The following is a 27,993-nucleotide window of genomic DNA, read 5'->3' as shown; positions in this document are numbered from 1 at the left end:
AGACACAGAAAATAATTCTTTTCTAAATCAATACAATTTCTCAAATTTATTTATTTTTCTTAAAGAAGTACTTCTAATCTCTGTCAAAAGGGAGGTTAGGAAAGGTGCCCCTCCCTTGTAAACACTGAAATACAGATCTGGGAAACCAGGATCGACACACACAAAAAGTGCATTTTACAAAATATCAACTAAAATATATTTTACATGGATTATACTTCCATTGAAATTCTACCAGCTGCATTTTCATGTTCGAAAAAATATTTCCACATCTAAAGAGATTCCAAAAGCATTTAACATCTGGGCAGCAGCCCTTGCCTCCTAGGAGGGCCTTATCTCCTCTCCTGTGGGCGAGGCTGGGCTCCTTGGCAGCACTCTAGCAGGAGCAGGCGCCAAAGGGGTCCATCTCCACTCTTGACAACTTACTTACGCCTCGCTCTTTCAGACTGATGCCTTCCTCCAAAGAGCTTATTCAATGTGAAGTCTTCACTTTGGGTTTGGGACAGGGCTTTCAAAACAAAAGAAATTAACCCAAGAGGCCTGCAGGCCTCATCAGCCCAATTACCCATCAGGAGCAGTTTATCTTCTAAGGATCAGGGTCTGGACCTGGGGTTGCTAGGTCTTTGCCGCCAGGGTTCACTTCCACCTCCCAAAGTAGCCTGTGTCAGACTATCCTTACCCCAGTGCCATGTCCTCAGAATGATGCCCCCAAAACACGCCCTTGTAGAATTGCCTGGGTGACAGGTGGCCAGCGCTGGGCCCAAACCACACTTCCCTGCACTGCACCTTCCCTGATCCCATGCTCCTCTTTGGTACAAACAAGGTACAAATAGTCAGGCTTCAGCCCCTCAGCCCAGGACCACAGGGCACTGAGCCTTCTGATCAATCAATCACTTGTGGGGAGCATGAGGCTAGAATAATCTCTGGGCAACAGGAATGAACTGAAAAATGCAGGGCCTAGCTCCTAGAGGAAGTGGCTGCAGCTCTGGTCTGTGGACTGATACAGTGTTGGTTTTCACTGGGATGTAAATTAGTGCAATCTACAAAAGACTAGGGTAAGGGGTGGCAGGGCAAGAGGAGCCACAACACTCCTTTGGTTTGACTTCAGGTGGGTGTGGCTTGAAGAGTCACATGTGAAGTTCTGCAAGAGGTTTCCCAGAACCTCCAAGTATAAGGCAAGAGGAGAAATCTTCAACAAATCAGGTAGCAATTTTCCTTGTCCCCTGCCCCCACCCTCTCCCAGCACGCATCTGCTCTTCCAGACATGATGAACTCCATGCTGACCAGTATTCTGGGAAGCCAGACCTGCTGGGTGACCCTTAATGGCAAGCTGACATGAGGCTGACACCCAGGGGTGGGCAGGGTCAACTTGTGCCAGCACCAGTGGCTACTGCGGTGGTAAAGGAAGAAAGCCAGGGAAAAGCCTCGAGTCCAGGAAGAGGAAGTCAAAGCTCGGCTCTCTTGACTCACTGGAACAAGCCAGAGCTGTGCTAGAATCTGCAGAGTCTGGTCCCAGGCTGACAGGGAAGCAGCGGGTCACAGTGGGTGAGGTAAAGCTGGCTCCTGCTCCCCTTGGAAGGCCTGAGAGAGGCTAGAAAAGGGCCTGGTAGGCCTGGTTCTGGAAGGACCTTACCCCTTCTACTTGTCCCTGCCCTTCTTTGGCCATGTCCCTCAGGCTTGACCCAACCTCAGGGAAGACCAAATCTTCGGGATTCTCTACCCTGGGGTGCACAGATGGGCACCCCAGGCCAAACTGAGGGTTTAGATACCTTTCTCATATCCTGGCCTCCCTTTCTCCCAAGGGGCCCTGAATCTATAGGGCCCCTGCCCTCCCTCCCCCCAGAGAGAACCACAGGCCAGCAACCCATGGCCCCTTAACCAAGTGCTGTGCTTCAAGCAGTGCCCCCCTGCCCCAGGCCCCATCTTCCCGAAGGCAGCCCCACTATGAGCATGAAGAGGCTACTGGGGGTTCTTGAGGATGCGGCCATGGCGGAAGTCATAGACATGGCGGCAAAGGAACACCAGCTCTGGGTCTGTGTCCTCCGGCACTGTGCGGTGTGGTGGGGTGGAGTAGTCTGCAGACGGGGGCACCAGTGCTGTCTTCCGGCTGGGAAGGCCCTCACCCCGGCGCTTGGCCATGGCACAGAATCTGTAGTGATACACCATAACTGCCTTTAGTACAATCACTTTTTTCAAGAAAACCAACTCCTTCCCCACCCTATCACTGAGCTGGACCCGAGAGATGACATGCTTTTACTCTTACTACCAAGGCTGTGTGCACCTGTCAACTTCCAGTTGACTTCAGCCCCTGGACACATTCAGCTTCCAGGGCTTTCTCTCTTAAATACCTCTCTCCCATTTTCCTAGATTTCTCTCAGAACGGTAGTGGGCTACAACATGCTCATGAGGACTGGGTTAAACTGTACTCTCTAATTACCTCAGTAGGGGACAGTTCTGCTAATTAAAAAAAAAACAAAAACAAAAAACAAACAAACCCTAGCCAAGTGTGGTAACACATGCCTTTTCTTCTAGCCCTCAGGAGGCAGAGGCAGGTGGATCACTTGGAGTTTGAAGTCAGCCTGATCTATAGCATCCAGGACAGCCAGGACTATCAGTAGCAAACCAAACCAAACCAAACCAAACCAAACCAAACCAAACCAAACCAAACCAAACAAAAAAAAGGTGTTAGAGGAAAGTTTTAGAAAAGAACACTCTGCGTCTTTAAGACTCTTGGCCTAGAGCATAGTTATTCCTTGAAACTCCATGCAGCTCCCCCAAATCACCCTAGCTGAGTCTGAGGGAAGAGGCCAGGTACTGGTGCAGAGTACTACCTACCTGCAGTACTCAGCAAAGGTTAGCACATAGCACTTCTCTTCAATGCAGGCCACACTGTTCTGGTCCTGATGTCTCGACGCAAAAACTTCATTCTGCAAAGGCTCAAGGAGAGACAGGAGCAGCTTAGTTGGTTATGGGAGCTAGAAAGAGGCACCTAACTCTAGGAACACGCTGGCCTTCGCCACCTTCAGCAAGCGAGTCAGTGTAGTCTAAGTCTTGACCCGACTGCCCACACCGATCCTAAGAGGAAAGGAGACCAATCTCTCTCCCTCATGAAATGAAACATCCCGCCAATGGGGCAGTGTTCTGGTGTATGCCTTTAATCCTAGCAGTTGTATCTCAGTGAGTTCAAGGCCAACTTGGTCTACCCATATCAAGTGCCAGGCTAGCCAGAATGATATGGTGAGACTGTTTCAAAAACAAAAAGCAAAACAAACAAACAGAATAAAAAAGAAAGAAAAAGAAAAAAGTTTTTGCAAAAGGAAAGGAAATAAAAGGTGCATTTGGCCCACCCTCAGCCTATGGGCACTCAGCTCGGAGGTTCTGAGTGTTGTAGGTACTTAAAGGGGCTAGGTGAACAGTGCTACCTCACCATCCTGTGCTTAGGACCTAACTACTCACTCCCATTTTCAAAGTTCCTGGCCCTCAAGTGTCATTATTCCCCTTTGGAACACAAGTTGGGACAGTGTTTGGGAGGGGCTAAACCCCAGGGACTTGGCTGTCTCCTAGCTGTACCCTCCTTATGCCGTCTTTTAATGCCACAACCTCTTGTTCTGCCCCCTCCCCTGCCAGGCAGCTCACCTCATGCATGCTGGGGCTGCGGCCTCCCTGTAAGTGCTCAGGCCTGTAATACCACAGGAGGCTCATCATCAGTTCTCCTAGGGGGGACAACAGACGAGGTCATGCTGGAGCTGGCAACCCTGCTTATTTAAGACAGGCTGGCCACCTGCCCTAGAAGTTTGTCCAACCCCAGCTACTGGCCCAATCCTACAGGCTCTGGCCACCTGTGTCCTCTGACGGAGGCCAAGCATTCAGCAGCCTGGAATGCTGTTAGACATGGAGAGATGGGAAGAAGGCTCTGGCGGGTGAGGTATGGGGCAAGTGATCAGGCTAACAGAATGAGTGCACAGATTCAACTCAAGTCACAAGGTTGCTACAGCCTCCGCAGGAGACAAGACCCCAGATGAAGGGTCAGCAGACTCTGCCAAGAATGGTGCTCTTGTGCCAGGCCAAACTCTAGGCAGGGGCCAACTGAGGGCAGCTGTTCCTTTGGTTCCCAGTCTGAGGAACAGGTACCTGACTCAGGGTTCTCCCAGAGGGCAGAGATCTTGGCCACATAAGGTGTAGACGTCTTTCTTGGACCTGACTTGAGGAGGACAGTGTCTCGGACTCGGATTGTCTCTCCATGTCGCTCAACTGCCTGGTAACTCTTTCTGATGGCAGGTTCTGGCTCATCCTGGGCAACAAACCAAGAACAGAGATACGAGTTCAGAGCCACACTCAGCATGAGAATGGAGGGAAGCAGGGAACGATATCCACTTCCCTTCATCTGGGCAGTCAACCCACCATGGGGAACTCCTATGCTTGGCAAAAGAGTGACTGGTGGGAATGTAGCTGAGTCTCTAAGCATCTGCACTAATGGTGTGGTCTGAATTTGAACCCTTAAATAATCAGTTTAAGTGGCAAAGCCTTGGTCAATTTACCTAGGCCTCAGTCTCCTTATCCACGAGACCGTGGAGTACACGCTACATATGGCAGTGGAGAGCATAAGGCACAGAGTGCTCAGCTTGGTTGGTTCTGATATCCAATTTCGGAAGCGCTCAATGCATTTTGGCTGATAGCGTTTCCACTTCCCTGGGCTCTTCTATCATTTAACACTCCTTGTCCTCCCCGAATCCTCCTAAACACTCTCTCCAAAGGATCCCTACTTCAGTGTAGGGTGGAAGGTGGACTGAACAGGGATAAGAAGCTGGAGATTGAGGTCACTGAGAATAGGTGACAGAAACTACTAGGGCATGTGGTACAGGACTGGAGGAGGGGAAGGGGGCGGGGTGGGGGGCTGGGAGCAACATATTTGGTTCTTGAAGTGAACCAAGTAGCCAAACCCATCTTATTACATGTCCTGTGTCCTATCGCCCCGACTTGTTCCCACCAGCTAAGCACTAACACTCACCAGGACATACACTGCCTTCTCGCAGGCAGCACCTACAGGCACCCAGCCATTAGTGCGGCGGCGCCGGCGGCGGCGAGGACGTGGGCGCTGGGCACGTGGCTGCTTGGGGTGGCTGGGCCTGCGGGCAGCCTTGCTCCTCACAGTGTGCCGGCAGCTGGAGCCTGTGCGCAGACCTGACTTGGAGCCGCTTGGAGGCTTGGCGCTCTGAGGGCACGCCCGGGCTACTGTCTGGGGCTCCGAGATGGGCGTTTGAAGATGGGGGATAGGCTCTGCTGCAGGTGGCACACTGGGTACAGGGCATCCCAGGAGGGGGTGAGCAGGTGAGGCTGGGTGGCCAGCTTCTGGGAGAGGAAATTCCAATTGGCCGAGTGACCTGCAGCCTTCTAGAAAAGGAGAGTGGGTCAAGGCAGGTAGGATCAACAGTGACCCCTTTAGGATCTGCTTTCAGGTCTCAAGCCTCACTTGGGCTCTTTCTTCACCTTGGAAACTGGGCTGCAGACATTTATGTGTCCCTTTCTAACTGGATGGAGTGACAGCAAAAACATCTTCTTTAGCTCTGACTTAAGCTTCTCTAGGGTTTTCACAGTACTGAAGAGCAGGGGTTCTGGAGTCAGATTGGAATGAGTCCCACACCTACCACTTACCAGCGATGTGACCCCAGGCAAGTCACTCTGGTCCCTCAGAGAAATATTAAGTAGTGCTTTCAAGTATGACACAGAATTTCCTGTTTTCCTTATTTACATATTAACTCATTTCACCCTTACAACAAGTCTGAGATAGGTACTAACATACTTTACAATGAAGAAAGACAGAGCAGTCACTGGCTTATCCAATGGTCATGGGGTATGGGTGCATTTCAACCAGGGACTTTGGCTGAGTCTGCCTAATTACACGCCTTGGTGACTTGTGTGTCAAGCACTCACACGGTGCTTACTGGGGGGGTGGGGGTGTCTTACTTATCAGAGTGAGGGTATAAGAGGAAAAGCCAAGACACAGTGTGTTCTGGTTTCTTAGGACTTGATTCATGCTAGAACCTGACATAACCAGTCTGGCCAGAGTCAAGTGGTCTATAAAGTTGTTTTATAGACCCCTACATGAAGGGGTGTGGGGAAGGAAGGAAGATCATGGAGAAGGCCCAGCCCTCACCTCTCTCATACAGGGCAGACCTGCTGGTCAGGATGGCTTTAGTCACCTCATTTCTACCCAGAAGCTAGAGAAAGCAGCCTGGAGAGACAGATGTGGACAATCTTTCCAGTCTAATGCTGTTCATGTTGGGCATGAACCATGCCGATGTCTGATCCCACTGTGACCACAGCAGAGAGTACTGCTGGTCTCTTCTCGGATGGCCACCTACCCTGTCTACACACAACTGTTCACACATACCATGTCTGTGCACCTTGTCTTTCTCAAAGCCTGCACAGCCGGAGCTCCCACCACCCCCGAACACCTTCCTGAGCCCGTGCGCTTCCTATGAATGCTCAACTCAGCCAGCATGTTTTCGGTCTCTGGAACACGAAGAATGGCAGATTTCCAAGGGAGGAGGGAGAGCCCAGGGCAGAGCGCACGTAAGAATGGCTTGGCAAAACCCTAGTTTGATTCTTTCTCCCCCTGACTGGGGACTGAACCCCATGCATACATACCAAGTCAACATTCCTATCATGGCTAAGCCCCGAGTCTTCTTCTATTTTTGTTAGAGATGGGGTCTCTTTCTGTAAGTCCTAGCTGGACTTAAAGCACGAGTCAGCCTTCCATGTAGCTGAGCTTATAGACTTGTACCACAGTTTTACAGAAGACCCTACCTAACTCCTGTAACTAGGAGTCTGAGGGGAATCCCAGTATGGGAGGAAAGACCTTTCTGTCCCATTCCATGGCAATGTTAATTAACTTCCAAGTTGAGAAATCTCACTGACAGTCTAGGCAAAGCAGGCCCTAAGAGCTAACCATGGGGCACTTTCCTGGGGCTGTTCCTAGGCTGAGAACACTATCTAAATGAGCAGAGATCTCCCTTCTCAAAGTTCCCTGCCTCCCTGGCGGCACATAAACCCAACAGAGCCTCTGTCCAGAGCTATATCCCAGCCTCCTAGGATGCCATGTATTAAACACCCCGCCCCAGCACACCATGTGTCCCCACAAGGCTTACCTGCGGTGAAAGGCATTTTGTAGGGGCAGCCACCACAGGTAGTGCCAATATGAGTGAGAGATAGAGGCAACACTCCACAGATGCTGTAGCCATTTGCTCCAGTGTCCTCGCTGGAGCAGTATCGAGATGCGCTCCAAGGAGGGTGCTGGAAAGGAACACCAGAGGGCACTGAGCTTGGGGCCATGAGCAGCCCCTCATTGGGGGCTGCCACCGGAGACAGCTTGCCTTCTGGGAGCATGGGGCAAGGGGAGTAACTCCCACATTGCAGCCCATCTTGGCCACAGTACAGGTAGAAGCTGCCCAGTGCAGTGAGCTCAGGCCCTCCACATGGACCACTGTAGTCGGCTGGGTTGCCAGGCATCGGCAGCGGAGACAGCTGAGGTGCAGGGAAAGAGGGCTGATGCAGTTCCTGCTTGGGGGCAGGTGACTCCTCGCCCGGACGCCCAGGCTCTGGCTTCAGGGCTGCCTGCCCACCCATCAGCAGAGGCAGGTTGGGGCGCAAGGGGTTCTCCAGAGCTTTGCCCGGGGCCTGGTGAGATGGCTGGATGGGTGGCCCTCGAGGAGGAGCAGATGGCCAACGCTCCTCAGGTTGCTCCTGCCAGTTGGGGGGCCCCGTGGCCTCCCCGGAGCCAGCCCCTTGCCGAGCCTTGGGACAGTTCTTGCCATTGACCTTCGGCCGCAGGACTTTGGGCGCCAGGGGCTCAGTGGAGCGCCCATCTGCTTCTGCTTGGGCACGAGAAGGTCGAAGAGGTAGCTCCCGCTCCTGGCTGAGTTTTAAGAAGGCAGCGGCATTTAGGCTAGCCAGTCTCTTAGGAGCTGGGTCTCCATCTCTACGGGCACCTTCATCTGGGGCTAGCTCTGGGGACAGGTCCCTACTTCCTTCTTCAAGATCTCCCAGCCGAGGTCGCTTCTTAGAGAAAGACCAGGACCCTGTGGCCCGGTCCCGGCTGCGGTGAGGGTCCCCACCTCTGCTTCGGCGGGCACCTGCCAGGCTGCTGGTGTCCTCCCTCTCCAGCAGCAGGTTATTAAGGGCCTCTGCGTTAAGGGAGGCTAGGCGCCGCTTGCGGGGCTGCACAAGACCAGCATCCTCACTGGATGGGGTTGGACTAGGGGCCTTGGGCAGGTCAGGGGGCAGCTCGTCAGCCTCATCTGCACTTCGAGGACCAGCCACATTTTCCAGGCGAGTCAGCAGCACTTTGCAAGCTTTGGGCTTCTCTGGAACCAGTGAACGTTTGCGCAAAGGGTAGTTCTTGCGGCGTCCTGTAAGGTATCCAGGGCTCTCAGGCATGCCTGGCTCCACGTCCTCCGCCCCCTGCTCCACACTGCTGTCTTCCATCTGCAGGGGCTCCCCTCGGCCAGTGGGGCCGGAACTCAGCATAGGAAGGGACTTCCTCCGAGTGTGTGTCATGGAATCCCTCCAAGCTGCAGGACAGAAGGCAGGCAATGAGAAGACCTGTCACTGCCCCCTTTCCTCCACTGCGGCCCACCCACCTCACCCAAGGCGACTCCGGCTCACTCCTGCTCTCGTCCTTCACTTGTAGTTTCCTAGGGTCAGCCTTCCAGATGCATGCGGGAAGACTCAGTAGCTGTTCAAGGACTGGCTCCCTTCTCTCCTTCTAGCACCAAGTCCCCATGAAATAAGTCCAGCAAGCCTGCGGAGTGTCCCAGAAAACGGTGCCAAGGCACAGGAGGAGCGAAAGCGACGACCAGACCACTTCTTTTCTCCCCACTAGACACTCAAGAGGAGCTGTGAAAACACAGCCAGAATGGGGCTAGGTGGTAGGAGCATTTCAGAAACTCGATCAAAGCACTGCTGACTGCTCCCTCAACCCTGGACTAGCCACGGGATGAAAAAGATGGGCAGAGTTGAGCTGAAGAACCTGCCTGCTGGCAGGACACTTTACATGACACATAAAGCAAGAGGGCCATAACTGAAAATCTAGAAAACCTCTAAGAAAGCTGAGGCCTGAGTGTGACCCCACATAATTTGGTTCAGATTCTAGGGAAAGGCAGCTCAGAGTGCCACTACTGGTAAGGCTATTGGGCTAGGGTCAAAGCCAGTAAGGAGTCAAAGCAGTGCTCCTTCTAAGCTTTGCCCTGTTCCTCAGTTTTTCTGGATAGGCAAGGTGTCAGGTAGTGGGCAGAAAGGAAGCCTGAGGATACCCATGACCAGGCCTGATCCCTAACTTGTTTGTTGGTGACCCCTGTCCACATGTGGGGCAGCCCGATCCCAAGTTCTAAGGCACAAAGGCCACACAGAGCTAGCTGAGCTGTGCACTGCACACTTGCACGTGAAGACAATGCACAACTGCAGGGGTGAGGGAGGGTGGCCAGCCTGCAGAGCCCTTCACTTCCCATCGAGTCTCCAAAGCACAAAGGCTGCCAAGTGAGGTGCCAGACAGTGCACGCTCCTCCTCAGGCACCTCAGGAGCCTTCCTCACACTGCAGGCAAGGCTTTTCAGCTTAGTTTCCCGCTGTTGTTATTCATTCTGAAGAAGTCCTTGATGGGGCGGCTTAGCCCTGAAAACCCAAGCCTGAGGATTTCCAGGCTTCACCAAGTTTCCCCCAGTTAGTTCTGTGATCATAGGCTAGTGGCGGGGCTCCCTGGGTGCCCTCTCTGTACAGACACGCTGCACTAGCATAGACAGGGTGCTGAGAAAACTCAGCTGAGAGGGCAGTGTAGACAACCCTCAAGGAGAAAGGACTGGGAAACCTGCGAAAGGGAAGAAGCAATGGCTCGTGCGGGGATCTGCCGCTGTCCAAAACCAGGTCCCAGGCATGTCGGAGTCAGAGGAAGCAAATCCATTCATTCCTAAATGGCAGAGCTCTGAACGAGCCCAGGGCTCTGTGGAGCTCTATTCTGCTTTGAATCGGTGACCACTGCCCTGGCCGCTCAGCATCCTCACCAGCGTGCCCCTTTCACGCTCAAAAGCACCCGAGTGTGACAACCCACACACCCCTTCCTCAAACCAGAGTGCCCTGTGCTGGCAGTGGAACAGCCAAGAGCAAGCACCACTGACTACAACAACCCTATCTGCATTTCCGGACAAAGCAAAGTCCTACTTCCCCATCCCCGAGGAGCTCAGAGATGAAGGATGAATGATCAGACAATACAGCTAAACATGGGCTGAAGCCCCTCAACAGGCCCCAAGTTGCCAGAGCAGCTGGGCCGGGGAATGGCTGGGGGCCAAGGGTGAGGTCACCTGGCCCTGTGGCCTTTGAACACATGGATATCAAGTACAGAGCAAAGGGGGGTGGGGAAGGGCGCAAGCCCGAGAGAGCAGCATGGCTGGTGGAAGGGCTGTGGGTGGGAGACTGGCTGCCTGCTGCGCGTTGGTTACCTGGGAGTGCTGACTGTCCTCAGATATACTCACGTCTTTCCCTCTTAGCACCCTAAAGCTTCCAAGCAAAGTGGTGGGAAGAAAAAGCAGTGGCCACTTTCAGGAGACTATCCCTGGAGTGTGTGTCCCCTGCAGAGATGGCCTCACGTTTAACCTCCCATTCAGTACTCACAGACCCTCTGCACCACCACCCCCTTCTCCCCAGGGCTGGACATTCGGGAGCAAGTCCTGTTTCCAAGCCGAGCACAGGAGCCTCCTGCTAGCCTCCTCTGCATCTGCCAAACCTCCTGTCACCGGCTGAAGACTGCCAGGGCCATCAAAGCACATGGTGCAATAACCCCCAGCTTTCATGTGGTGCCTCAGTGGCTGAGGAGAGGCTGGGGTCTCTGCCGGCGGCTCTTGCTGCACTTGGCTATTAGAGAGCTGGTGTGAGTCATGCTCAGAAGCACCTGTGAGAACCTCAGCAGCAGCTTTTCCCTGGGGTGGGGCTGGGTGGAGGGGCTTGCAGCTTGCGGGGGTTGGGGTGGGGTGGGGGTGGGGTGGGGGGTGAGGAGTCCTTCAACTGGAGGGAAGGAAATCCCAGGCATGCAGTGGGCCTGGCCCCCATTCCAGAAGGAGAGACGTCTTGAAGGCTCTCTCATTTACACTAATTCAACCGGGAACTTTCTATCGCTGACAAGTGGTGATGCTGTGGGTACTTGAGCACTGCTCTTCTGCTCTCTAGAACAGCCTACCTCTGCACAACCACGCTGGCCCCTTGGGAGAAGGAAGCCCCCAGGCAATTACCTTCACTGAGCTGGTATCAAGCAAGCTCCCACTGGGGAAAACCAGTCTGACTGTCATCAGCTCTGAACAGCTGCCTTGAAGGACAGTGGCTGGCCAGAGGGCTTCTAGGTCAAAGACCCCACGAGTTAAATCCAAAACCCCCATGAGTATACACTAATCTGGCAAGCCAGTGATTTCCACTCTAGGTACATCAAAGGCTCCACACAGAGGGGGATCTGAAATGTAAGGGTGAGCAAGTAGGGCTAGGCTTCAGTTTGACTCAGATCTGCCTGGGGCTAGCAGAAGCCCTCCCCACCCCCCAGAAGCAGAAAGGCAAGATGTTCTGTCTCTTGTGTACAGATCACCACACACCATCCTGACCATCCTGTGATGCAGTACACAAGCAAAGTGCTCTGTGTCCATCTGAAGGCTCCAAGCAAGGGAGGTCAGGGGATGGCTGAGGTCATAATACGAATTACTCCCATAACTAAATCTGCCCTTGGATAGGAAGAGAGCCTCAGAACTGACTCTTGCTCCCCTTACTACAGTGCCCCAATCTTAGGGCCGGAGCTGCTCCACCCCTGACAGGAGTTAACTATTGTCAGAAACACTGGCTCTCTTGAATCTTCCTACTGGAGAAGAAGAGCAACAACCATGCAAAGGCGGAGTCTCCCTCCCGTGTGCACGTGTAATGGCACCTGGGAGAACAGGCGCTCCTGCGCTGGACTACTTATGGTAAAGCCAGGCAAAGGTACTACACTGCTCCATTCTCTGGTGAAAGACAGCACCTACAGAAGGTAGACCGGGCCCGACTCTGAGACGGACATGTTTTTGATTGCTCTTAGGTCTGGCATCCATCTGAGGAGTCACACCTGCCATCCACAGGCGGCACCAATACTGTTGAGTCCCTATAAGACCACACCTGCTCCTCACAGGTCACAGTGTGGCCTCTGGGACCCCAGAGACAGAGTGAATAGCAGGCAGGACCTGGTTATGCCAGCTCAGCTCAACCTCAAAGTCAGGACTGACTTTTATCAATTCCGATGACTCCAGCATGAGAACCCACAGGCCAAAGCCAGGCAGCCCCCTTCCAGTAACTATAAAGGCACACAGATCCACTGCGGAGTTTGGGGGGTGTTGGGGGGATGATACAGACTCCCATGTCTGTCGGAGATCAAAGTTTTGGGTAGTAACAACAGAAATGCTAAGTTCTTGATGGTCAGAAACTGCCAATGCTTCAGTGTTGAGACAAAGCCCCAACAGGCAGGGGCTGAAGGGAGAAAAGACAGCAAGCACCTTTCCTATCTACAGATTCCTAAACAAGGAGAGTGGGCAGAAAGCACCGTGCTTTAATAATGTCTATGTTCTGTTCCATGTGACTGACAAATTAGAAGGTAACCACATGCAATACCAACTAGTCTTTTGGGGCTTTCTTTAATTTTTTTTTTTTTTTTGGTATGTGCATATGTGTATGAGTGCATATGCCAATAGAACTGTGGTGGTCAGAGGACAACTTGTGGGAGAGTTAGTTCTCTCCTTCTGCAAGGAGGGTTCTGAACATTGAACTCAAGCTTGGCAGCAAATGTCTTCACCCACGAGCCACACTGTTGGTCTTAGGGGATTTGTTTAAAAGTCCAAGCCTCTACCTTAGTCAATTTACCCTCCCCTAGCTCTTCCTGGTGCTCCCAAGAGCACTCAGAGCAACTACTGCTCATACCCAGCACCTCTTACAACCTTTGTCCCCACCGTCAGCCCCACACAGCAGAGCTGAGACCTGATCAAGACTGGAAAAAAGCCTGAATTCCATGTCTTGCTTGGTTTGCTTTTCAAAGCAAGACTTTGTTTTTAGGATTGAGTAAGAACATGTATCGAGTGCTGAGTATACACCAGGCACTTAATACAAGCCCATTCTTTCTTCTCATTTTTACAAATTACCTTGTGTGTACTGAGTGTTTGACTGCATGTATGTGTACCATCTGTGTCTGGTACCCACCAGAGTCAGAACAGGGCATCAGAACCTCTGAGACCGGAGTTACAAACAACTGTGATCACTGTGGGTGTTGGGAGTCAAACCTGAGACTGAGCCACCTCTCCAGCCCTAGCCCATTCTCCCCTCTCCCTCCACAAGTACCAGGCTAAGGGATGAAAATAAAAGTGCAAAAGGCAGAAACTGGAGCGTGTGCTAGTGGACTGCAGGGGAGCTGGGGTGAGGGAGGACCAGCTATGAGAAGGATATGATGGGGGGTGGGGGCTGGAGCTGGCCGAGAGATTTGCAGAGAGCACTTCTGATTCAACTGAGGGCCTAAGACACACCAGGTGCGTTGTGAGAACAAAAGCCCAGCAGGGAAGGCAGTGCGAGCCATCCCTAAGTACCAGGATGCAAGAAGACAACAGATAGAAGAAACTTTCCCTATATTCTGCCTGGTGGGTTCCACAAGGGCTATTCCGAGGTGGGGGTACAGGATCTCCAGGCCAGGTTTCCTCAAACCCCACTACCATATGCCACACTGCCCAGGCTGGGTTAGCAGAAACAAACTTATGCTTGGGGCACAACCCATTGCTCTGAGCAGCTGTTTGGAGACAGGAATAGGGACAGCACTTCCCGTATCTCAATAATGGGCTTTTAGCAACTAACGAGAATACCTTGCATTACTGATGCAGCATTCCTTTAAGAGTCCACAGCTTACCAACCTGTTCTTCGAGCCTGTCCAGGAGGAGTAAAGAATGTGCACTGGTTCAGTCACCAGGACAGTGCTCTGGATGGACCTCAGAGGGAAAGCATTTCCTTGCCTAACATTTGCAAATCCCCAGCAGCAGTAAAAGAAAAAGGGGGAGGAGGGATTTTTAAGCCGTGCTCAGCTCGAGAGTTTCAAATCAGCCTGGGTAAGACAGGGAGACCCCAGTTGCTTGCCAGCTACCTCCAGGTCCTGAACAGAAGTGACCCACCAAGTCAGAAGGAGAGCTCTACCCCAGACCTTCCCAACAAAGAACCTCCTGAACATGGCTGCCACAAAAAACAAGTCCCAAGGCCAAGCCTTCCAAACATGCCACCGAGGGAGGGAGTCACTGGCAGGCTGCGACGTTACCTCAACAGGTCGCAAGCCTGGGGGAGGGTTAGGTAGGATGACTTCCCCACTACTAAATTCCAGCCACAAGGCTTACCTGGCTGCTGGCTTGACTCGCAAGGGTTGAAAACTCCTAATTTAAAATGCTTGGATCTGTTACGTATTTTAGATTTCTGGGTATTTTCCCCAGTCCATTTTGGAACGTGTACATGTACATGCTTTACCAGGTACACAACTGAAACCCAAAAGACACAAAGTAGGGTACGCTCCCAGACAAACTGCTTTTGAAGCAACCCAAGGACTTCACATAGATTAGGGATCCCTCTGGCCTTCAACTTTCCCCCTCATTCCTGAGTCCACTGTGCCTATTCAAACTCACATTCACTAACTTATATTTACTCAACTCTTTCACGACCCTCTCTTTCTCTCCCCCAATTTGCCCTAGCTACCTCAAGGAAAAGATTCTACTTGTTACCTCCCACCAACCATTAAGATTAAGTGTATGTACGTTTATGACAAAAGAATGCCCAGGCTAGGCTGGGGATAAAGTATAGTGCTTGCCCGATGCTGGCCCAATGCTGGCAGTCATGGATCTGATCCCCAGCACTCTGGGGTTGGAGGCAGGAGGATCAAAAGTTTAGAGTCATCCTTGGCTACACGGTAAATGTGAGGCCTGCCTAAGTTGCATGAGAGACCTTGTCTCTCAAAATAAACCCAGAAAAGATGGAAAGGTGTAATCAGCAGCCAAGAGAACTTGATTCACCAGAGCCTCCTGCTCTGTCAGGAATGCTATTCTGTATTCTGGATACCCAGAAACACCTAGCACATGACAATCACTGCATCTATCCTCACAACAGTTCTAGGAAAAAGTCGTTACCATCACATCTTCAGCAGATGGAAACAGATACAAAAAAGTTCATTAAAAAAGAAGAGGAGAAGGAGGAGGAGGGGGAGGAGGAGGAGGAAGAAGATGTATGGATTGAGTGTGTGTGTGGGGGGGCTCTGCAGGTAAAGGCACACACTGCCAAGGTTGATGATCTGAGTGCACATGTGTGCTCACTCGCACGTGACATGCACGTGGCACACACGCCCTCCCTCCCCCCACCTCACCTCCTATTTATTATAAGGGCAGAGAGGCAGGGTCCAGATGGACCTCAAAGCCCACACTTCTACGCTGTTACCATGCTGCCGCTCTCTAAGACCTCACAGGCTTAGAGAGGTCACAGCCCAGCGTAAGAATAGTTTTTCTTGAATTTTCAGTTTAAAGAACTGTTCATACAGACAGATGTGTTTGTTCACACATCTGTAATCCTAGCACTCAAAGGGAAGCAAAAGGAGGAGTGTTCCAGGTAGGCTAAGCTACACAGGATCCTATCTCAGACAGACAGACAGACAGACAGAAAAGTTGGCTCCGAGTTGGGCATAAACTCTTATAAGCATTTTCGAAACAAACCCAATTTATTATCTAGAAAGTGGTGTGTGTTCTTGAGAGATCAAATTTTACAGTAAACCCAGAAAAAGAGCTTTTCTCAGCACTGACACCAGTCTGCAGGCCTGAAGGAAATCCCTTTCTCCTGGCTTAGTTTGCAGTGGAGACTCAGGGTGGGCTATCGTGGTGTGGACACCCACTGAAAACTTATGGAGACAGAGTAACTGCTCCTGGCCTCCTTTCTTCAGAGCAGACAATCTCTACTACCCTCGATCTTCTCTAAAGATTATTTCCTCACCATCTAATTCTTTTTTTCTGCATTCAGTGGAAACTGTGTGAGGACCTACAGGTACAAAGCAAGGGACACCAACCCAAGGCTGGGAAGGCCCTGGTTGACCCTGACAGTTCTGTGCTTCTCACAAACTTTTCAGGATCTCAGGGTATCAAGTGGCACCCGGACAGTAACTACCCTAAGAGCACACTCTGAACCACCTGGCCACACAGAAAGCTGATAAATAAATCGTGTTATCTCAACACTCTGGACACGGGACTACATGTGAAGGACCCATTCCTCAGCAGGACACCAGAAAAAGTTGTATTCACAGAGGCAGAAATTGAATACATTCCTTTACTCCAGGCTAGGGAATCAACAGATCTGTCCTTTCCAAATCTCACAGAGCAAGAACAGAGGCAAGAGAAAATAATTAGACCCAAGAAAGTCCTTAACCAGTACCAATATCATTAACTTTAAAAAAAACCACCTGTCTTTTCATTCAAGTAACTTAGTTATGGTACTTTGGAAGTTACCCACTCGTAAAGCCAGACTTAGAGACTAACTCTCATTCTTCCCTGGCAGATCAAGCCTGAAGAGGTCCCTCCACATTGAATCAGATAAATAACATAACTGCCCTGTGCAAAAAGAAATGTAGTAACGTGATTCTAGGACAGTGACTACACTCTGGGTCCTGTTCTCCTAACCCAGTGGCCTCTCACCCCCAGCTTTCTCACCTAGATGCCTGGGAGAGCTGGCTACCTAAACCTATCCTGGGACCCCAGAGCTGGGTGTTTGAAACCCATTGCTTCTTCTATCTCTTTTAGACAGCTTATACCTCATTAGCAGCAAAACCAGGAGATGGGCTGGAGAACCATATAGGAGCTGACTTCCAAACCAGTCCATTTTATTCCAGCTATGTGGCTCCCATAAAAACTAGGCAGGGTCTCATCATCTAAGACCTCCCAGGCCTGATGTGGAAGATTTAAGGAGTCGGAGGGGTCAGGAGCTACAGAACCTAAGAACTAGGTGTCAGGAGCCTTTGCTACTAATTTTCATAAGTTCTGGACCACACATGGTATTTCCCATCTTTTGAGAGCTAAAAGACAATGTGTTGGTCCATCAAGACAAGGAGAGCGCTGAGGCTGCATCAGAACCAAAGTCCCTCCAAAGTCACAAAGCAAACAAGCCTTGCAGACAGACTGTGCTAGCAAGCTCCATAAATACTTGGGCTGGGGTAGTGCTGCTTATGTGAAATGCTTCCCCATTGAGAGATGCTGCTTTATTTACATTCTTCGCAACCCATTCATAAAAAGGAGGCCCTTTAATGTTGGGCTGTTCATATAATGCTCCATAAACTCAGCAGCCTCGGCTGGCAGCTTCAGTTCAACACAGGCTACTTTTCAGCTCTGGGGATTTTCCCCCCCCTTTGGATTTTTTTCTCCTCCTTAATGATTCACCTTTCGACAGGGCACTGAGGCCAGATGTTGCCTGAGCAAGGCCAAGAGGAACAAAAGTAGATAAAATGAAAACATTTTAAGTCCTCCTAGCTGCTACGATGGAGAGGTGGGGAGAAATGAAAATAATTAGCCAATTTTCACTGAATTCCAATTTCAAGCAGATATGCTAGGCTGAATTCCTTTCAGGTCTACTGAAATTTCCTTTTTGACTGCTACCCAATTCATGTTTCTAAACACTGAGTGTAAGGAGCCACTTCCTCTATCTCTACAGAAGAGAGAAGGGTTCTTTCTGGATTGTAATTTGCATTATGGATGAATAAATTAAAAGGTTGTTTCCTCTTCTGATGGTTCTAGAGCTGCTGGCTCCAAGAGGGGCAAAAACTGCTCAAGGTGAAGAAATTCAAGTGATGTCCCTGAAGAGGGAAAGGACTGTGTTCCCAGATGCAGACAGCACAGGCAGAGGAAGGCACTCAGGAGAGGCTTTCTGAGGTGGCTTTTCTGTTACAGTAAAAGAGAAGTAGGATTTTTTTTTTCTTAATTGATGGGGGAGAGGTCTGCATTGCCATGGCAACTGTGAGGGGTGGCCTTCCCGATTGGAAGGTAAATGCTTGTTCATTAATCATCAAACTGGGGCACAACTGAAAGGTTTGGGGGGAAGAGGATGGGTGCAGGAGGTATCTTTCTTTATCCCCTATCTCCAAGCCAGTCTCTTCTCCCATGCCCCCATGGTCTAGGCTTGATTGTCAACACACCAACTTCTCAAACAGCTGGAACAATAGCATTCCAAGGCTCTACCTTGGGACAGATATAGCCCCCAAAGCCAGTCAAAACACTTACTATAGAAGGAACCCTACAAATCCGATCGAAGGGACTGACCCAGGTTCATTTTTCTTCTGTGTTCTCCGAAGTGTTTTCTCCCTCACTGACACCCAGACAAGAGGTAAACCATATGGATTCATGCAGCATAGACAACAAGTAAAATTCAAACACACGGCAAAGCTGGGTACAGAAAGAGAAGGTCTAGTGGGGACAGGAGAACAGGATCACAGCCCCTTTCCAACTCTTGTCTGTGTGGTGTCATGTGAACAATCTACAGGCTGACTTCAGCAGCAGATGGGTCAGAAACGGCAGTTAACATGCCCATGGCCAGAACCTCACAGACATGCCCTATTTTTATATACCTTTCGCAGAAAAGGGCAGAGACCTCCAAGGACTAAATCCATACTGAGCATTTCTAGAAGAGCCAAAGTTCCCCTCCATCCCCACTGAATTCCGCATCACACAACACAGAGGAAGATTAGACTACCCTCAGACACACACGTTCTAGCTCACTGCCCTTCAGAACCTTCCAATCTATGAAACACTTGGGAAGACACCATGTTAGACAGCCCATTTTCACAAGCTCCCGGGCCTGAGCAACACCAAGATAATGGACAAGTGGGAGAGAAGGAAGGGTAGGAGCTGGGGAGCAAGGGCAGGGAGAGACAAAAGTGCTCAGCAGGACTATGGAATAGCCTTAGGGACACTGCCTAGGGTCAGGCTGCGGGAAAAAGAGGCAAGCACAATTTCATGAGTAAGAAACTGACTGGTGAAAGGGGTGCTTTGGGAGAAAGATCTGGTAGCTGTGTACAGACTGGATCAGAAGAGCCAGAGGAAGCAAGAGGAAAATGACCCCGGGGAACATGGCAACAGAAAGGAAGGGAAAGAGACACCGAAAAGAAGACACCAACGCCAGCAATGGTAGCACACACCAGGAGGCAAAGAGAGGATACTCCCTGCAAGTCCCAGGCTAGCCTCAGTTCTGGAATGAGGAGACATAGGAGAAAGCAAAGAGCAGAGGGACCGAAGAAATGCAGAGTGAAAACACATCTCTTTAATGGCTCAACTCCCCAGAGCCAGCCGTCCTAAACATTCATCTGACAGACAAGTATCTCTTGCCAGGTTAAGCCCCCGTCACAGAGGGAAATGTTATTTTGGCAATTCCCACCTTCCAGCAGCCAAACCAGGTCACCCTTCTGACTGCCACCAAAAGAAATCTCGTACAGTACAACCCCAGCAAAAGAGATTCTCCAGCCTTCTCTGGATTTTAGACATACAATTAAACTCTCTCAAACAAACTTCAGTCTCTTGTGTGAAGTAATACCCCCCTTTCCTCACAAGCCTCGACTCCACCCAAACTGGGGTCCAGACTCTCCTGGGGAGAGATGGGGTGCTCTGAATGAACTCCACCCCCTGCTGTTCCTGCTCCTTTGGCAGACAGCAGCTTCCTAAAGGTGGGCTTAGAGCCAAACACAGCCGAGTGCTGCTCTTGACCAGTCCCAGTGGTGTGCCACTCCAACCCAGATTTTTCTCAGCAAAAGGCCATGTTCTCAGCTGTTATCAGCCTGAGTCTCCTCTCTTCCTGTTCCCAACCCAATCACATGAGGAGGGGCACGGGAGCCGAGTGGATTCTCACAAACGGATAAACAGCATACAGCCTAGAGCTGCTCACCGCTGGGGTTAGCAGTACTCTCACAGCTTAAGCCAGAGATTCCAAAGTGTCCTAGGACAGTGGTGTCCCCGAGAAATGTGGTCCCCCTGAGGCTTTTTCCTTTTTGGTAGAAGACTATGGAGGTGTAGAAGCTGGGGAGAAACGTGTCAGGTGGTACAAAAGAGAGCTGGAAACCTTATTTTATGTCATCAAATTTCTGCCTCAATTTATGGACTCAGCTTATCTTGTCCCTATGTGGGTACCTTCTTGCCTAAGGAAAACTGCTACAGCAATAGTGAAGGCATCGCCAAGCACAGTGGGTGTGTGTGTTGGGGGGTGGGGTCCCTTAGTCCCAATCCAAGTAGCCGTCTGTGCTCTTAAGATTGCCGACAATGGGCCACTAGGAGACATCCCAGGTGGAGTTAAACCTCTACCGATAGGCAGACTTGCTGAAAGCCTCTCACTGGTAGCAGGCTCTGCTCGCCTCTGAGTCCACCAGCCCATTCGCCACCGGCCAGGGCACTCGGTGCGCACACCCCCCAACCCTGCCCCTCCGCCTTGGCTAAGTCGACCCCACTCTTCCCGGAGCCGCGAGGATATCTGCGGCTACAGCCCAGAGCCAGTGCCGCAGCTCCTCCCGGTGGACGCCCCGGCCCCCGCAGTCCCCAGGGCAGAGTCCGGCCCCGTGCCCGCCCCTTGGGGTGGGTGCCCCGGACTCGCTCCCCTCCCTGATACCACTACCTGCGCCCGCTTGGGCGCCGCCTTTGTCCGGCTCTTCACCGCCGAGCGGGCCCCTTGGGCCCGACCTGACCCGGCCCCCGGCCCCAGAGGAGAGGCGGCGGGGCTGGCAGGGCACAACCAGGCCGGGCCTGGAGCACCGGGTCCCGCTGTCACTTAGAGGCGGTCTGACAACTTCGATTCCCCCCGCCCTACCTCGGACTCGGCCGCCGCCCCGCACGGTCCCCACAGGGCCTCCCGCGGCCCACACTCGCTGTTCGAACCGGTCCCCTTCCGTCTTCGGCGCCTCCCTTCCTTCAGCCCGACCGGATCGGGTCCACACTACCCCTCGCCCTGACGCGGCCCCCATCCCCACCCCCCCTCCGGCAATTGCCGGTCAGCTCCCAACCCTGGAGGGCGCCCCCCACCCCGAGAGGGCGCTCCCGCGGCGACGCCCCCAGCAGCGGCCCCTAGCCTCGGGGACCACGATGGGGGAGGGGGCTTGGCGGGGGCCTTGCCGCCCGCGCACTCGGAGGCGAGCCGGCTCCGCCGCGGCGAGGAAGCACCCCGCGTCCTCCCGCCCTCCGTAGCCCGGGACGCCCGCGCCGCCGCCGCCCGGCCAAGCTGCCACCCTGCGGCCGCCACCCACCCCGCCCCCGGTCTGCGAGGCGGGCGCCCCCCGGGGGCTGTCACCTCGAGGCGCGCAGTGCTCCCCGATGGCGGGACCGCAGCGCCGGACCCGGGGAGGGAGGCGGCGCGCGCGGGCGGGCAGGCAGCCGCACCTGCTTCTTGTCGTCCGTCCGTCCTTCCCGGGGCTGGCGGGGGGCGGCGCGGCGCGCTCGGCGGGGCGCGCTGACGGGCGGCCGGTCCTCTCCCTTTTGCTAGTCCGCCTACCTAGCTCGCTCGCTCGCTCGCTCTCGCTCGTTCGCCCTCCCCTTCCCCCTCCTGGATCCCAGCTCCTAGCTCACCGGGACGAGCGGCGCGGACGGCGCGGCTTTGGGCGCCCGCAGGCCCTGGCCGGGCTGGAATCCGGCGGCTGGAACCCCGGGGGCGCTCAATTCCCGGGCTCCACGCTGCTGCGTCAGCGCCTCCTCCTCCTGGGGGCCAGGGCCGGGCAGGCGGGCAGGGGCCGCGGTCGGGCAGGGCCGTCAGGGGGGGCAGGCGCGCCTGGCCAGGGCGGGCAGACGGCTGGGGCCGGACGGGCGGGGCAGGCGGCCGGACGGGCGAGCAGCAGGGGCCAGGCTCCGGGATCCGCTACGCCGCTCGCGGTTCCCCACAAACTCCCCGAGCGGAGCCTCCGCCGCCCTCCTTCCTGCTTCCTCGTCCCCAGCCAATCAGCGGCGCGCCCCTCGGCAAGCTCCGCCAATCAGCCGCCCCGCCCTGCGCTGGCCCCGCCAGCCAATCCGGCCCTCGGCTCCCCCTCCCGGTCTCCAACCAATCAGAATCGTGGGTCGGTCGTCCCGACGCAGGGGGCAGCACGAGGCGGCCGGGGGAGGCGGTGCGGGGAGTGGTGGGGCCTGGGGGGAGGGGTACGGTGCCAAGGGTGGTGGCGGGGGATGATTTTCTTTGCCGGCTTCTTGTATTTTCTCCTGGTCTTTGGAGCCTGAGCCACTATCCCATGGTGACCTGACCCTGAAGCCCCAGCACCTCACTGCAGACCCCCACCCTGAAAAATCTTAGCGCGCCCCCGCCCTGACCATCACCCTTCTACATCTCTCTTCCCTCGTAACCTCTCCAGCACCCGCTACAGTAAACTGAGGGCCGAGGGGGCACCCCACCCTCCTCAGGCTGCTGCCCCCATGGCAAAGCTTCGGGAAGACCAACCGAAAAATTCAAGCAAGACCAACACCCCCTTTCCTCTGAAAGGGCCCCAGACTCGCGCGAAAGGGCCCCGACTGCTAAGAAGCCCCTCCCGCCCTTGCCTCATCTTTCCGACTTCCCTGCTTGCCACGTCTCCTTTCCTTCCTAGCAAGGTCGGTCCTGGCTCCGTAACCCCTCACCCGCATCTCTTTTTCCTCTTTCTGCCCTTCACCTACCGCCCCCCACCCTAGCTCCCAATTCGCCCTCTTTCAGAAGCCAAGTGTTGAACCCTCATCCATTTCCAGCTGACAGCAGAGCCTGGTCTGTGAGTCCTTGACACCCACACACCCTCTACCACCACCGCGGGGAACATCAGAGCTCTCCGGGGGAGAGGGAAAGGGGCGGGCAGCCCAACAGGCGCGGCTGGACACACTCCTTCGCGTCCCCAAGCCTGGGTAGAACCAGTGCAGACACTTACCTAGCTTCCCCATAGTCACCTTATGCTGTGGCTCCGTCTCTCACACCCACAGACGTGCTTTTCCAAGCCTGAGCACGCTCTCGGGGTCAGCTGGGTGGGTGGGCAAAGCAGGCTGAGGTCATACGAAGGGGTGGGAAGTCCCTGGGAGGTGCGGGAAGGGGCCGTGTCCTGGACACCTTGTAGCGTCAGAGCCAGCCCAGGACTTCACTTCAAGGAGTCGTAATGTGCACACAGTAGGTTCTTGAGAAATACCGAGTCCACCCCTGAACAAAGCCTCATTCCCAATTCAGGTGGGGGAGGGGCGCTTTGGGAGGTAAAGGAGCAGGAGCAGAAAGGGTAGTGTCAAGTCACCCGAGCCTGGGAGCAGCCGGGGAGGGGCTGGGCCCTGGAACGCCTAGGGCAGAGAAGCGCCCAGAGTGCTGAAGAAACCTGGTTAGTAAGCAGGAAAAAACGAGCCTTGGAGAGTGGCTTAGGGGCTCCTCCTACACTCTATACAGTTCCCCACCTTTCCTAGACCGTGCTACTGACGCGCTGACCCGAGCAGCTTTTAAGATAACTAGGGCTACCAGCCTCTGTAGCTGGGCAATGAGACTTCCCTCAGGAGAGAGGGAGGAGAGAGGGAGGGGGAGGGGGAGGGAGGGAGGGAGAGGAGGGAGAGAGAGAGAGAGAGAGAGAGAGAGAGAAATGAGAATATGAGAATATGAATGAATGAATAAGAACTGCCCCGGGGTCTCCTAGACTACCTAGCTAGTCTACAGGACATGGTTTACCAAGGCCGTGCTAAAATCATAGTGTGCCAACTTCTCAAATGGCCAAACTCTTAGTACCTCTTTCCTTCTACTTCCCATCCTTAGGGAAGGCAAAATCCCAATCCTCGGAAAGTAGGGCACTTAAGGACTCACTGATCCTCCTAAGGCAAAGGTACCCTGCAGTGCTCCCCAGCACACACAGGCCAGCTATACTTCCCATCTCACAAAGTTAGCCCCTCCCCTCAGCCAAGTCCATTATCGTGTCTCAGGATATAGACCCCAGTCCTCCTCAAACTGGGAGTAGAGGGTACCTCTGGCCACTTAGGTGAACAGGTAGAAGAACAGGCTCTCTGATGATGGGGGTTGGGGGTGGGGTGAGAATGTGAGGATCAAGAAGACAAATGTTAACTGGTCAGAGGGGAAGAAACTCAAGTAGCAGCCCATGTTTAGCCTGGGAACTGAAGAGCAAGACTGCTGATGGGGGCTTCTCCCTGGAAGCTTTGGGTAAAACTCCTGATACCAGACGAAGTTGACTTATTTGGGACCCAAGGGGAAGGGAAGAGAGAATCCTGATGGAGGAGAAGGACCCAGGAGCTACTTAGAGTGCCCATCCTGCTGGATAGCCAACGGAATTCTGCCCTCAGACCTCTCCCTATGGCTGACTGGCTCATTTGCCCCAGGAGGCTCTGGCTCAGTGGGCTTCTGGCTGGGGGTAGAGTCTGGAAGGAGGAGGACAGGTTTTCCAAAGGCACTTGATGTTCCTCCTTTAGCAGCCCATTGCTCTCCTGGGTCCCCTTCTCTCTTGCTTCTTAACACTGGTCCACCAGCCAGCCAAGAGGAGGCCAGAGTTTTAAACAGGTTGCTTGGTGCTCCTAAGGGAGTTTGTGGCCTCCTGTTCTCTTTCACTCCGTTTTCAGGGACCCCTGCATCTGGACCACCCTCCTTCCCAATTCAGAGCCTTTCTGTTTTAGAAATACTTAATCTCAATCTGGGGTTTCTACCCGGCCTTTGACCATTTAGTTCCCGGATAAACACACACACACACACACGCACACGCGCGCACACACACCACACACACACACACACACACACGCACGCGCACACACACGCACGCACACACACACACACCCTTTATCTTTATAATAAGCCTTAATCAGCACATCTGGAAAAGGCTCCTGCTCCCATAGTCTCTTCCTTAGTACAGGCAGCTCCCATCCCACTCCACCAGAACAGCTGTGCCAGTGCCTGAGGGCTGTCACCTTTCCTCTCTCTCGCCAAAAAAGGGTTTGTCATTTGATCTGGAAATGGATGGATTGATTCATCAGGTCTCCACGACTAGCCCCCTTAGCAGAGGTTTGCTCTACCTGGGCATCTCCAGACCCATCAGAAAGGGTTAGCTCCCTTGGAGCAAGAAAGCCGAGAAAAGGAGTTAGAAGCCAGCAGAACATCCAGGGCCAGAGAGAACGTGCTGCACACCCTTCCCCCACCACGTACAACCAGACTGACAGCAGGGACAGACTGGATGCTCTGTCATCCCCAGTTCAGCAGAGAGGCACCTCCCCCACTGCCGCTGCAGTCCCAGCAGACCGCCTGCCCTGAGATCCAGCCACTGGCACGGGGCAGGGAACCCAAGCCCGCAGCAGTTTCTGTGAAGGTGGCACTTACCACTTTCACCTACCTCCATGTCCTGCCCAGGTGTCTCCTGGCTGAGTGTGGGCAGGCATCCCTCCCCTGTCTCACCTCAGACCGTCCAAATTCCAGGTTCTTCAACACTGAAGGACCTGACCCTCAAGCCCCACTGAACAAGATGAAGGAATGGCTCTCTTCTGGAGGGACTCCTTCCTCATCATAGATTAAATTCATCATCAATACTTGCCCCTCCCCCACCAAAGGAAGCCCCCAGGGGTGGGGAAATAAAGTCAGACTTTTATAGTCCTTTTGCTGGGACCTGCTCACTCTTAAAGGGATCAGAACACCCCCTCCTTAAAGGGACCTCCGGAAATTATTTACCCCCAGGCAAAGCCAAGTGTAGAAGTCTGGTTTTTACCTGCTGTGGCTTCTTTCCCTAGGGATGGGAGAGTCAGAAGTGCTCTCTTTGTAACTAAGCCGAAAGGGCTGGGCCCCCTCCTGCCACCAAGGAGCCAGTTGTTGAGTACCCATCAAAGAAGAGGATTGTTTCTCTTCCCTAAGGGCCACGGAATGGTCTGTGGGATCAAGGTGATGTAGGGGGTCTGTGTGGGACCAGTCTTCCTATAAACCTCCAGCGCTTAGACTTTGGGGACCGCATTCCATGATGCTATGTCCCAAACCCCCATCTGTCCAGCGCTACCCTGCAGATTGCTAGCCAGGGAAGTCTTGGCAGGCTGCCCCTCCCAGCGAAAACCGTTTCTGTATTCTCCTTCCCTTTGACACAAGACTTCGCCTCGTTGGGTCCCCTGTCCTTCCTCTTAAGATTCATTCTCTACCCCACAGGCGAGTTGCCTCCCTGCAGTGCCAACAACTGCTGCTTATACCTATTTCAGGCTCCTTCCTGCCCTAGTCGGCGTCCCTGGGGTCCGCCTGCACCCCCACCCGTCAAAGGCTGGGGGATGGGCACACCTCGGCTCCCTAGAGCGCAGCAAAGCTGCATCTTCTCTCCGCCGCTTACTAGGCACATAGGTTCATTCAGCCCTTGGGGCTGGGGGGGGGGCATAAATGGCGGAGAGGGGCCCGAGGGCGCTTCAGCCGGAGAGGAATAGTCACAAGTCGCACTCACTAAAGCCACCTCTTCTGCATTTTCCCTTCGCCGGTGGAGGGTCGACACCGCTGGGAGACTTTCCTGACGCTTGGGAACCGGCCAAGGCCGCCCACCCTTGCCACTCTCAGGAGGAGACTCCCCCCCAGGGCTGGAGCAGTGAGCCCCCTCCCCCTCCCCTGTAGCTGCAGCAGCCTCCGGCTGAGGTCAGGCTCCACCTCCTTTCTCCGGATGGAGAGCGCAGAGGGTTGTTTGTTGTTGGGGTGTGTGAGGGAGAAGGTTCGAGATCACCTGGCTAGGTGGGCACGCCTTTGAGAGTCGGAGCTGAGCCGGGTGGGCTGGGTTAGACTGGAGCCTGCCTTGGAGGGCGAAGTACTAACCTCCCCCCGCCCCCATTCCAAGGTTCGGCGTGAGCTGCCGGGTCTGCCTCAGCTTGGGTTCTGCACCCGTCCACGTCCCTCCCCCCCGTTGCACTCCATCCCTTAGGGAGTGATCTGAATGTCCCAAGGCAGAGGCCAGTAGGAGAGTGACTTCCTACTTTCAAGATGCTTCCAGTCCGGCACCCGGATGGGTTGTGGGTAGAGGGAGGAGGAGACTGAAAACTAACTTTCTGAGAACATCGTGTAATGGCTGCTGGGGAGGGGCAGGTGCCAGGGTCTGTTCCCGGGTGTAGGGTTGGGAAAGGTGCGGGTGTTCTGACAAGAGTCCACGACCCGAGCTTACTTTGCAGAGGAGTCAGCATTTTTTTTTTTTTTTTAAAAGGCCGACCTTCGGGAACTGGAAAGATGAGGACACCCTTTTAGTATAGGCAAGGAACTGTGAGATCGGCTGAGAGTAGGACCCGAAGCTGGAGAGCTATTGGGGCTCCTCAAGTTTTTTAAGACACGCCACGTCCTGCCCCAAAGGCGTTGGGGGGCACTCCAGATCATTTAAGGAAAAGGAAATCCTGTCCTGAGATCCAAAATGCAAACTGATTGAACAATAAGATCCCTTCCTGCAAGGGTAGTCGGGTTGCCCCTCGATTTCCTGGTAGTTTAACTTTTGGGTCTCACCTTCTATCCCAGGTAAGAATTGGGTGGAAATGGTTCCTTCTGGGGTACGGTGCCATCAATGATGCTTTACCCCTTACAGCTCCTACTGCTGCCCACCATATCTGGGAAAGGTCGAGGAAGGCAAAAGCGACTTGCTTTTATTCTCCCCACCAAGGCGCCCAGCCTTACCAGCCCTCAACCCTTGTTTACTGGAGCAACTACTGAAAAAGATGCCAATGTGGAGGCCAAAAGTGCTTCCTCCTACCCCTACTCTTTTTGAGATTAGAACTCTCAGGCTATAAAAATCGTAGAGACCAGCATTTCTAATCCCATCCCTTGGTACCATGGGAATTAGAAGGCAAGTGAATCTCCCCGAAGCCAGCCTGGTTTACATCGTGAATTCCAGACTAATTGGGCTACTCTGTGAGACCCTGTAAGGGGCATGCGCGGGGTGGGGGGTGGGGGTCGTATGTAAATGGAGAAAAGTGAATTAGTTTCTCATTCTTACCACAATCCCACTTGAGATGCAGTTACTGTG

At 53.5% G+C, this 27,993-nt stretch overlaps 1 protein-coding gene across 6 annotated transcripts; it reads right to left on the bottom strand.

Moving 5' to 3' along the window:
• Positions 1–15: 15 nt before the first annotated feature.
• Bahd1 (bromo adjacent homology domain containing 1) lies at positions 16–26,465 on the bottom strand. 6 transcript variants are annotated; one of them, XM_032903942.1, is made up of 7 exons: positions 26,446–26,465; positions 7,146–8,567; positions 5,006–5,388; positions 4,129–4,288; positions 3,634–3,710; positions 2,833–2,933; positions 16–2,146 (listed from the first exon to the last, which is right to left on the bottom strand). In XM_032903942.1, the coding sequence occupies exons 2-7, from the start codon at positions 8,551–8,553 to the stop codon at positions 1,957–1,959; spliced, it is 2,319 nt and encodes a 772-aa protein (XP_032759833.1). In that variant the 5' UTR covers positions 8,554–8,567; positions 26,446–26,465; the 3' UTR covers positions 16–1,956. The 6 variants fall into 6 exon arrangements, with proteins under 6 accessions (XP_032759833.1, XP_032759836.1, XP_032759835.1 ...); XM_032903945.1 differs by lacking the exon at positions 26,446–26,465 and adding an exon at positions 21,632–21,762; XM_032903944.1 differs by lacking the exon at positions 26,446–26,465 and adding an exon at positions 21,632–21,730 and having other exon boundaries at positions 2,833–2,924.
• Between the last annotated feature and the right edge of the window lie 1,528 nt (positions 26,466–27,993).

This window comes from Rattus rattus, chromosome 5, assembly GCF_011064425.1.
Source record: "Rattus rattus isolate New Zealand chromosome 5, Rrattus_CSIRO_v1, whole genome shotgun sequence".
NCBI lineage: Eukaryota > Metazoa > Chordata > Mammalia > Rodentia > Muridae > Rattus > Rattus rattus.
The sequence above is the reverse complement of the archived record's forward strand: the minus strand, read 5'-3'. Positions and strand labels throughout refer to the sequence as shown.

What these genes read in the sequence shown, in the direction of transcription:
- Bahd1 (XM_032903942.1), bottom strand. Translation starts at nt 8,553, where the DNA reads ATGACACACACTCGGAGGAAGTCCCTTCCTATGCTGAGTTCCGGCCCC. An exon ending in CAAAATGCCTTTCACCGCAG is followed by an intron (nt 5,389 to 7,145) that starts GTAAGCCTTGTG and finishes CTCCTTTTCTAG; the next exon opens with AAGGCTGCAGGTCACTCGGC. An exon ending in GCAGCCCCAGCATGCATGAG is followed by an intron (nt 2,934 to 3,633) that starts GTGAGCTGCCTG and finishes TCTCTCCTTGAG; the next exon opens with CCTTTGCAGAATGAAGTTTT.